Below are 11,397 nucleotides of genomic sequence, written 5' to 3' on the forward strand. Positions count from 1 at the left end.
TTTAGTAGTTAATATACAATTTAATCATTCAGTAGTGCGATAGGTGTATCCACATTTTAATGCAGTGAATTTTGCTAATATGTGTAAGAGCCTAGGAGCCCAGAGGAGTAGATAGAGAGGAAACTTTGGTGTAAATTTAAAATATTGTATATTACCAAGGCACTGGATGCATTTAAGCTTTGCATATTTATTCCTAGCAGTTTACCTATCATCTTGAGTACAGAGAGGAGTCTGAATTGCTTTAGGACTTGCTTTCTCTTCATTACCAGATGCTCCAAAGGAGAAATAAATGAATCAAAAAGGATATAAATAATACTTCACATCTCCAGTTGTCTCAAACCTTCTGTAGACCCACTGAGTTGCACTGCAGAGGATGAACTGTGGCAGACCTAAGCTGATGTTACAGTCGTTACTGAGGACTGAATTTAGGCTCTGCAGCGCATACAGCAGAGATCCCAGCTGCTTGATCTGAAAGTCAAATGCTTGGCTTCACTTTGCTATGGGTTCTGTTTATGCTGAGCATTTTCTTAACTGATCTCAAGTATGCTTTAAAACTTTACACCCCTTGAATGATTTAATTGTGAACTCAGAGTTGTTGTGTTTCTGTGCCTTGATGTTACAACACACCAAAATCACTTGAGAAAATGCCAAGTGAATAACAATAGGGAAAAAATAACTCATAATCTCTGTTTCCTTATTTCAGTATTTATGGAAAGTCTGTTATAGTAGATGCACGTCAGTAGCAAATGCCCTTTTCGTCTCCCATACTTCCATTGAGGCTGCCATCTGTGACAAAGTTTGATCTCTAGAACATGCTCTCTTTTTTATTTCCAAGCAATTCTTAATATCTGTTTGTGTATCTGATAACTGCAAATCAGATAGACATGCTGTGCTGGTTTCACACAGAGCTGTACTCGTAAACATCTTGTGCTTCTCCTGGTTTGCTGTTTGATGGACTGAAAGCTGTTAATAACATGGATGCATCCTTCCTAAAAGTGGTCTGCATGGGCTGAAAGTTAGTGTCCCGGGCTCTCCGAGCACAAATACTGCATGCAGTCTTCATACTCTTTGGTGGATAGCGATGGATTGACTTAGCAGGGCTGCTAGAGTGTATAGAATGATTGTCCTGGATTCATGTGTGGTAAAGTATAAAAAGAGCAAAGCTTTCTTACCCAGCCCTTCAGAATAATGACAGTGCAGGTTATAGAATAGGTGATGCTTCTTTTAGCATCAGGGACGCTCATTGTACGTTCCATCTCTCCCAGGAGCGACTGCAGGCTCACCTGCAGTGTCCTGACCCACAGTTCAGCCTGCCCGCTTGCCCTGTCTCACTGGGCTATTGTGTGCTGGCTTCTGGCCTCTGGCTCCAGAGCCTCTCTAAATCAAATCAGATTACATGCTGAGTCTGCCTTACTCATGTCATTAAAATGACACTGGAATAGCTTCATTGCTTTTTGAATTCTGACCCCGTAATGTCGACATAAGGTGCATTTTGGAACTTTTCTTCTCAGTTCAAAGATTAGAAATGTACTTCTAAAATGAATTATAATAACAAGAAAAACATTTGAGTTGAATTTCTCCTGTAATCACAGAAGACCACGACTAATAAAAACAATCTATCTGGTCATCATAAATTTATTGATGGCATTATGATGTTTTAGCATTTAAAATATCATAAAATTACTACGATAAATTCGATTATAGAGCGAGTCATGAAGACTGTAAGCAATAGGAACTGTCTTCTTCTTCAGTGCCTTTTCAGTAGGAAGCTTGTGTGTGCAGTAACACTCCTATCAAACATTAGTATGGGTGATGTTCTTGTTTAAAGGATCGCTGTTGACTTTCAAATTCAAATTTTGTAAAATAAGATCATACAAAACATGAACAAAAATGTTTCTGCAATTTTTAGAAATTCTGTTGAGAACAAGGGTTAAATTATGTTTGAAATGTTGTCTTTAAAAAAGGAGGGGAAAACAAAACTGGCCGACTTATGCTAAAAGGATCTGTATTAAGAGTATTTTTTTACCAATGTTTTTTTTAATTGTGATGAATTTGATAAATACTAATATATTTTCATTCATTTATGCAATTCATGGTTATGAAGTATATCTGGTTCTAAAATAGGCCTCTAACACACTTAGCCCTTTAGCAATAGGTGATGATTTGAAAGTGTTTTCTCCCTTAGAAATCAAGGCAAATATTAGGAAACTGGTACCTCATTTCTTAGCAAAGTGCTCTCTAATAAATAATACCAGAAATGAAAAGTCAAAATATCTGTTCTGACTTTTTTTTTTCTGCTCATAACAATAAATTTTTCTCATGGATCCTGAAATATTAGGAACTAGAATTATTTTTGATGGATTTTCTTCCCATTAAAATATCTTTTTTCAGATTACTTCCATTGCCAATATGTGCTAGGAAATTTAATTAAGCAAGAAATAATTATATTATTGTATTCAGCATTCCTTAGATTACACTGCCCTCTACAGATACGAGCTTTAGTCTTTAGTCAAAAGGCAAAACATGCACTGGAAATATTTTTAAGATCTAGAGTAAGGAAAGACTGTCAGGAGAGAAGTTTTAAGTACTGCAGGGAGACTTGGCTAAGTGCAAAGACACTTAGGAAAAATTGCTTGTTTTTTCCGGAGTTGCACGCAGTGAATATTGGGGTTGAAGGGGAAACATCATCTTCCTCAGCCCTCAGTTTGGGCATTAGAGATAGGAGACTATTTTATACCATACTGTGACAGTGATAGCAGTAAGTGGCTTATATGTAATTCTGACCAATGCTTAAATTTCAGATACGGATATCGGGTACCATTTCTTTTTGTTCCTAGTGTAGTAGTGAGTATGAGGTCATGAGATTTAGTGTAGGCTGACAAACAAGACTTGGTAGTCCTAATTTTAAGAGTCAGAAGCAGACATAGACAAGTGTCATGCAAGAGTAGAACCACATCAGAGCTTTTCAGGCAAATTTCAGTTATTTGGGGAGGAAGAGCTAGGAAGGACAGGGCAGTGGGGGGGAACCTGGGGGAATAAGTTTGGGCAGGGGTTGTAAGACACTGCAGGGGGAGGAATGTACTTCAGGAATCTGCCTCTTAAGGTCCCATAAACACTTTCCTTTGTGTACTGGTTGTTAGGGATGACAGGGTAAAGGTGAAAGGCTAGGGTCAAGCTTGGGCATTTGCATCCAGCCAGCTCTGCTTTTGCCTTGAGACAGGGCCTTTAGGTACTTGACTTACTGAGGTCCCTTCCAGCTCTGTTCTTTTTAACCTCATTTTCCAGTTTTAAGACGAGAGTTAAAGTTACACATGAATTCATGGTATGTTTGGCTGGGATATTGTATATTTTAAATTCTGTGGAATCTTCAGTACTTTGGGAAACACTGGAAAGCCCATCAAAATTTCAGTTCTTAACTCGTGTGTTCCTGTTTTGTTTTGTTTTCTTTTCTTCTGCACAGATCCTGATGAGTTTGAGAGGATATATGAGCCACTAGACGTGAAGAGCAAAAAGATTCATATAGTGGACAGTGGGCTTACGTTTAACCTGCCATACCCACTTATCTTAAGACCTCAGAGAGGCGTTGATCTCATCATCTCTTTCGATTTTTCAGCAAGGCCAAGTGATTCCAGTCCTCCTTTCAAAGTAAGATAGGCCGTTCTTTTCTTTGTGTTCATAAATTTGACTCAGTTGTATTCTTCCAGTCAGGTTGGTTGCACATTTCATGGTTCCAGAAGGCCTTAGTGCTACTGTATCGACAGCATCGGAGCAATTTGTTTCCACGTCAAGGCAGAATATTGCACTCTGCCTCAGTTCCTGTTTACATGACTCACATGAGACAACTGGCACAAAGAAGGCTAATATAATTCGTTTGAAGCAGTAGCTCTGTTGTTTTTGTGGAAGTCTTGCCTTCGCACTGCATTGCAGAATTTTATTTTATGTCAGTATTAAACAATTAAGTAAGTCATTTACCATGTGCTAGTGCTCTAGCTCTCTACAGCTGTCCTCCTCTGTGATGCTGTCATGTAAATGAATTGTTTTCTGTCATCACCTTGCAGAAATGCGTCCCAGTCACTCCAGTATTGCTAAATATGTAACATTTTGGAAGTGGGGCTAACTGTTCATTTACATCTCACTAGGCTTATCCCAGTACTGGTTTAAATAGGATTCCTAAATCCATTCAGGCCAGAGAAAAGCAACAACAGAAAAATACAGATTAAATGACATGGCTGTTTTCTGTAGCAGGTGTGGAAAGCACAGCTGTCAGTCTGTACAACCTCGCCTCCAGACAGCTCCAACTGACCAGAAAGGGTTAATGTTGGATCATTTTGGTAGGTGACAGGAAAAGCAGCACTTAGGAGACTAACTATTGTGAGGTTCTCAAAAAAGAGGCAATATTTATTTGAAACCCAACTTGATTTTTAAACATAATTTGTAAGGAAACCAAGAAAACATGCTCTTTGAGAAACAACTGACATTCTTTGTTGCTTTACAGACAAATTTCAATTAGAACAGAATATTTATTTCCTTTCTCTTGCTATCAAGGGACAAAACCCCCAAACAAGATTAGAAAATAACAGCAGTAGCAAAATGAACTCTAGATCAGTCTTGTCAAATGCAAAGAAAAACAAGCTTCAGGAGAGTAAAAAGGAGTAAATTCTGTAATCTCTGGGTGTCTTGGTTAGTACTTGGAAGAATAGAGCACTGAGAAGGCTCTTACAAGTGCTGAGATCCTTCATTTTTCTTTAACAGACTGAATCCCACAGTCTGTTTCTTCCTTTCTATTTCTTTAAGAATTTGTCTTCTTTTTTGTCATGACTAAGTGTTTTCCCCACCAGCTAAATTTGCTGACAGCACTGCCATCTCCTCTGAAACATCTTCTTTCTCCTCCCTTTGTTAATGTTGTGCACGTGGAGTCTGTGCAAAAGGCTGTGTGGAGTCGTCTCTGTTACTCGTAGTCTATGCATGGAGCTTTCTGTCTCTGTCAGCTGCAACTTTCTGTGTCATTTTGGGAAACATACCATAGCGTGGAGAGATGGCTAGGAAGCCAAGTGGTACCCTGAAGGTTTTTCTGTAAACTGTAATTTTAAAAAGGCAGAATCCTTTTACGCAAGAAAAAATGGTGGGAAAATTAAATGATGCCATAGGTTTTCATGCAGCCACTGTTGAAGGGAATGGTTCATTCTTTCTGAAGCAAAAATATGTGTATAAGAAGAGTGACGTGGCTCCAGCTAATACAGAGGTATAGCAGAGGCTGTATGCTATGGCCTAAAGGACAGAAACCAGTTTTGTTTACTGGCTGCTGCTTGCGTTACAAAGAGTAAAGGCTAGTTCAGGAGTTGGCCTGTATCTATGCTAGCACTCTAATATACTTTTATTACTCCAACACACAGGGAAATCAGCCAGCTGCAGTCAATGACTCTTGTTTTATCATTTTACACCCACTATCTTTTAATCTCTTGCGTATCCAAAACAGTTGCCCAAAGAAGGGTCCTATTTCATTCAAAACCAAGATTAAAGATGTTGACCTTCCCTCTCCTTCCTCTCACACACCCTCATTACACTCTTTTGAGTCATTATTTACAAATTATTTTGTTTACCGAGTTGTCACGAGGAAAAAAAAGCCTGTTTCCAGACTTACTTCTTCACTTAACATGCTTTCAAATGCTGTTCTGTGCTGTGATGTGACTCCGAACATAACAACGCATGGATTGGTGTTTATTAACTCTCATTGGTTTCCATAGCACTGATACTCAGTTTGCAAGTAAAATTACAGATGGGTTTTTCTAGCTGTCAGCTCTGTAAATTCACCTAAAGATTTATGTGACAGACCAGCTCTTGCCTTCCTGTGAATCATCGCAGGTGGTGAAGACTGGGCAGGCTGAATTAGGTGCTCAGTTTGCCATACTGGGTCGCCCATACAGAGATTGACTTTGATCAGTCCTTCTGCCATAAAGAAGCATGAGTTAATGAAACTGCTTCTAGTAACCAGTTTGACCTGGGTCTCTCTACATAAGATCCCACTGAATGCTTATATGCACCTGAGTCTTTGTTGTCTTTTCAGGAAATTTTGCTTGCTGAAAAATGGGCCAAAATGAACAAGCTTCCTTTCCCAAAAATAGACCCAAATGTATTTGATCGAGAGGGCATGAAGGAGTGCTATGTTTTCAAACCAAAGGATACCTCTTCGGAGAAAGACTGTCCAACTATAATTCATTTTGTTTTGGCCAACATCAGCTTCCGGAAGTACAAAGCTCCAGGTGAGCACACAGTTTCTGATGCTAAATCTAGCTGTTCCTTTTGAAGCTTTATAATGACGTGGTGATTATATACTGGAAATGTTTTGTCTCCGAAATAACTCTTCAGTCTGTGTGTAGTAGTTAGGGATTTCAAAAGAGCCATTAAAAAATAAGACGGTAAGTCCTCAGACCTAACATTTAGATTGTATTTTTGTATTTATTCTGTATTCAGGAGTTCCAAGAGAAACACAGGAGGAGAAGGATTTTGCAGACTTTGACATTTTTGATGATCCAAATACACCATTCTCTACCTTCAACTTCCAGTATCCCAATGAGGCTTTCAAGAGGCTTCATGATCTAATGGAGTTCAACACCCTCAATAACATAGATGTAAGTATGCCAGTGTGGAAGGGGCTTAGAGGGTCTAGAATGTTAAACAGGAAAGTGGGCGATGTGAGTAAAGCCTAAATCTGCCATACAGAAGGTACAGGGTTTTACTTCAGTGTTTGCCTGATTGTTAGGACATACTAAGTGCTTCCTGCATTTAGTTGTGCCCCTTGCTGTTCTCAGAGTTGGGGCTGGATCAAAGCCCATTATAGTCAGTGGAAAAAAAAAAGGGCTTTATTTTAATGAGGACTGGAGTATACCCTAGGTAAGGTCTTCATGAGCTTGTGGAGAAACATGCACAAAATGTGGCGTGGTCAACTTGCAGCCGTCCAGCCTGGGAAGGAAAGAAGAGTCCAGTCACTCTAGGTAATACTGTGGCTGGAGTTACCTGAAGCGACTTTGGTGAGATACACAGTGAGAATTAGGTGAAGAGAATTTGGTCTTTTCACTTGACCTCTATTTCTGAAGTTCTGAAATACCAGTGTTGTAAGAAGTATTACCGTGTATGATCCTCTGTCAATAATAAATCACTAAGCAAATATGCTGCTGAAGAGGCCAGAGGTGCTTTCCAGTGGAAAAAAAAAAAGTCTAAACAGTATTTCAGGTGCTAAGCAGATTGATATACTATTGTGGCCACCTTCCAAATAGAAGAACCATTGGAGCGTAGTGTGTGTGCTTTTCATAATGTTTGAGCCTGTGCTTGTTAGGGTCCATTCCAATTCATACTCTTTTCTAATTTGGTTCCTGAGTTGTTTTTGCCATTTTGCCATCACAAGCCCTGCAGGGTAACTGAGCAAAGGTGACTGTGTAGGATGTAGACATTGTGTTCAAGATTTTATGCTCAGTTCTTTACGTATGATGATTTTCTAAGTGAGAAAAAAGGAAATTAGAAAATTTCTGTTAAGATCTTTGGAAATTTCTTTATCAACTAACTCAATAATGATTATCTTTAATTGATACTAACTGTAACATGACACCATGATCCCAGCATCCATAGAGTGACCTGCCATATTCACAAGTGTAAACGATCATCCTAGATAAAGGAATGATTTTTTTTTTTGTCAATATAGTAAAGAAATCTTGTTACTTCAGGAGAAAAGAAGCAAAAGTGAAGATGTAATCCTTCTTGAGATAATAATTACTTCCTATATCCTTTAAGTATGGATTTCCTCAATGTTTTGACTTACCCTTTGGAATTTCGTTGGGACTTGGTTTAAAAAGTGTATATTCTTGTGTGACTTCTTTGATGTTGGTGATATCCTGTCATATCTTTAATAACTACATTAAAACCAGTGGTTTATACAATCAAAAAGTAGTATTCATAATAATACTCAGCAATCACTTTGTTCAGTGATGGAGCAGTGTTAAAAGGGGGAGCAACAGTTGTTAACATCTGAAGGGGTCTTTTCTGTCAGTTAATAAATCATTAAAGTGTTAGTTATTTCCCTGAGTGACACGTTGTTCACTGTTTTCCAGGTGATCAAGGAAGCTATGATGGAAAGCATTGAATACAGGAAAGAGAATCCATCTCGCTGCTCTGTGTCTCTCAGCAGTGTTGAAGCAAGGAGATTCTTTAATAAGAACAATCTTAACAACAACCATACATAGAGGCTGCATCGCAGGTCCCACTCCTTCAAGAAACCGGTTCTACCTTTATAACTGGAGTCAAAAAGACATTATCAGAGCGTCACTGCTCCTGAACAGGGCTGTGCAAAACTCCTGAAAATATTTTCTTGTGAATTTTCAAGTTTCAATATAATTTTGTACTTCTTTTTTTTTTTTTTTTTTTAAACTAAAACCATTGAAAACATTTCAGTATGCTGATAGCCTTGTTTTAAAAACTATGGTCATTGAGTTTAGTGTCTTTTTTTTTAGTGTCTTTTTTTTTTCCCTGGTATATTGAGTCACTTGGCTGCTTACTAGCTCTATTAAGGTTGATTTCTTATGCTGAAAGGGGTTTTGCTCAGTTATAACCATTGGCTATATTGGCCTCACTAAAACTCCATCATCAAACTGTGTTTCAAATTTCGCTTTTCTTTGCTCTTAAAAAAAGCAACAAGGTTTTGATAACAAAGGGGTATCAAAGAAATGGGGTTTATACATCTCTGGTATTATAAGTAGGATCCTCAGCTAGTTATTAATGCTAGTAGAGCCTTTGTAACTGATGCTAAGAAGGATCTGCTCTTGAATCCTTTAATTTCAAATATTTTCAGAAATACTGAAGTCCACTTTACTATTGTTTAACAATGTATAAAATCCACTCAGCAAAAAATCCAGCCTCTTACATTTTCTTTTCCTCTTTTGTTCCACAACGCTTGAATTCTTGAGCTAGTAGCACCTGTATGTTAAATTATTATTAGTTCATGTGTTTCTGACCAAAATGTTTATAGATAAATTAAAAGTGATTTTGCATTTGATCATGATTAGAAGCATCGCATTTCTGCAAGGGGACAGTGGCAATGTTTACTGGGGATAGATGAAACGTTCCTAGGTAAGAATGTGAAGTAGTTCATTGTGTTAAGGGCTATTTTTAAAAATATCTTTTTAGTACATTGACTAATGAAAGACCGTGCATAGACATAGATTATTTTAATACCATCTCGACGAGCGTTGAGATAACTCTGCAAATGCATAGGAAGATGCAGTTGCACCTCTGAAAACTTCCAGCCTCCTTTGAAATAATGTAATTGGCAAGTGTGTGACGTGGGAAGGAGCAAAAGGAACTGATGAGGTCACTGGTGGCCTTGCACTGTGTGCAGGATCCAGGAGTCACATATTTGAGGGGCGCTCGGCTGGCTTGTGTCATTTTTTTAAAGCTTGTGGGATTAACTCTGAGCAAATGCACCTGGCAGTGCCAGCAGTGGTTCCTTAGCTGCGTTCTTCTGGATTTTGAAGATAGTTGGGGAAGAATAGTTCAGTTGGAGATGAGATTGCTGTCTCTGGAAGTTAATGCAAAAGAACGTACAAAGGTGTTTGCGGAGGTGAGAGGGGAAAACCACATCCCCGGCTGCCCTGCGGGTTGCTTGTCCAACGCTCCACAGCAGCTGGAGAAGAAAAGCACTCCTTTCACTGGGATTATCATCGCGGTGAAAACCAAGCACATTTTAAGTAAGGTTATTTGCAGTATCGTGGTCAGAAGGCATGTGTGTTTCTCTTCAAGAGCTGTAAGTGGAATTTCGGTCTCAAGATTTCTGTTGACGTTAATAGGGTTCAGATCTCACCCTCTGTCTTTCTGGTCGGGCTGTCGGGATCCTGGCAAGCACAAAGATCACGGTCACACTTTGTGCAGAGACTATTTGAAGCGTAGCTGATCTTTTGTTTGATGGTTTTCTGACAATTTTTACAGTAACAGCTCATTTATCAGAGTTTATTGCTAATTCTGTGTCTGTTCCTTTTATTGTGAATTATTGACCTATTTTTAATTGCTAAAATCTGTAAGCCCACGGGAAGGAAATGCATCATCCCTCCTTAAATCTACATGCAAGGTTACGTGATTAATAACATTTTCTGTATTGATCAATAGGTTTTATTTCTGTTTGAGTTAGTGCATGTTTAAAATCAAGAGAGAAAATAAAAGTAACTTATCTTAGTGCTACATAATTTAAACATTTTCAATAAATTTTGGAATACAGGAAGCAACTGGTACCATTATTTTATTGTAATATTTTCTTTTTATTTTTTTTTTCCTTTTTTAACATATTTTTAATTTTTATTTTATAATATGTACCTACGCTGTTTTATGGAAGTGTTTTATCATGCTTTATACAGTTTATATTATCACAGTGTTACCAGACAATAAAAAATAAAATTTCCCTATATTTGGCACATACTGTTTTCAGACAGTTTCTTTTGAGCACTTACATGATATTTTCACTTTTATTAAGAAGAGATGTGGAACAGCTGGATGGTGTGTGGAGGCTGGTGGGACAGCTCACAAGCAGGAAATTCAAGGTTTTGCTTGTTATACTGTCTTTTTAGTTTAGGTGTTAAAACAACTTTTTTGAGCCGTTCTCGGATTTCTTTAAAAGTTTGGAAGTTCCTTCAAACCTGTTCATATCAGATAGCTGCTGGCCTGTTGCTCTTGTTTGCTGACAGCCGGGAGCAGTCTCTCATTTGTGGGTACTTAAGAATGCAAGGGCATCGTTCTGATAGGACATGTGTAAATATTTTTCCCTCATTGCTGTATGGTGAATAAGGCTAAGAGTCAGCTATGACCAAGACATCTAAGAGTAAAACACTAGAGACATCAAAACTTGTGGTCTAAAATGTCTGTGGAAGGAATAAGTGTCTCAATATGCAGCAAACTCTCTTGAGACAACACTGCTGGGACCTTGCAGTGCTGTAGGTACTGCTATGGGTTTTCCCATGTTGGAGCAGTGTCCTTCTCCCAGGGCAGGTGTTTCACACACTTCCTCTGCTAAAATCAAACTTGTCATTAAAAACCCCTAGTTCTAACTTTTTCAAACATTTGAAGTGTCTTGGGCTCCCCAGAAGCTCATTGGTAAGTTCATAACTGTAATTTCACTGCTGTCTTGAACGAAAAGCTTCTCTTAATTCTGTGTCCATAAACTTCAAATGGAAAAATCCATCTTAATATGATCAGAAACTTAGAAATTGAAACCTTATTTCAGTTCAGCTGCAGAGCAGAATACTACAACTTGCAGTCTTAGTTACACATTATATTAGAAATTACATCAAAGGAGAAGAATAATGCAGTAAAAACCTCTCCCACTTCTGACAACTGATGTGAAACCAAGAATACACGCATTTT

General features: G+C 38.3%; 1 protein-coding gene across 2 annotated transcripts in view; it reads left to right on the forward strand.

The window, feature by feature from the left end:
* PLA2G4A (phospholipase A2 group IVA) overlaps positions 1-10,451 on the forward strand; it is an 87,544-nt gene extending 77,093 nt beyond the window's left edge. For both annotated transcript variants that reach the window (XM_074833149.1, XM_074833151.1), the window contains exons 16-19: positions 3,461-3,645; positions 6,065-6,260; positions 6,472-6,629; positions 8,103-10,451. In XM_074833149.1, coding sequence (XP_074689250.1) covers positions 3,461-3,645; positions 6,065-6,260; positions 6,472-6,629; positions 8,103-8,234 — 671 coding nt within the window. In that variant the 3' untranslated portion in view covers positions 8,235-10,451. The remainder of the gene's footprint in view (positions 1-3,460; positions 3,646-6,064; positions 6,261-6,471; positions 6,630-8,102) is intronic.
* Positions 10,452-11,397: the final 946 nt, after the last annotated feature.

The sequence above is a fragment of the Strix aluco genome, chromosome 8, assembly GCF_031877795.1.
Source record: "Strix aluco isolate bStrAlu1 chromosome 8, bStrAlu1.hap1, whole genome shotgun sequence".
In the NCBI taxonomy this organism is placed as follows: Eukaryota; Metazoa; Chordata; class Aves; order Strigiformes; family Strigidae; genus Strix; species Strix aluco.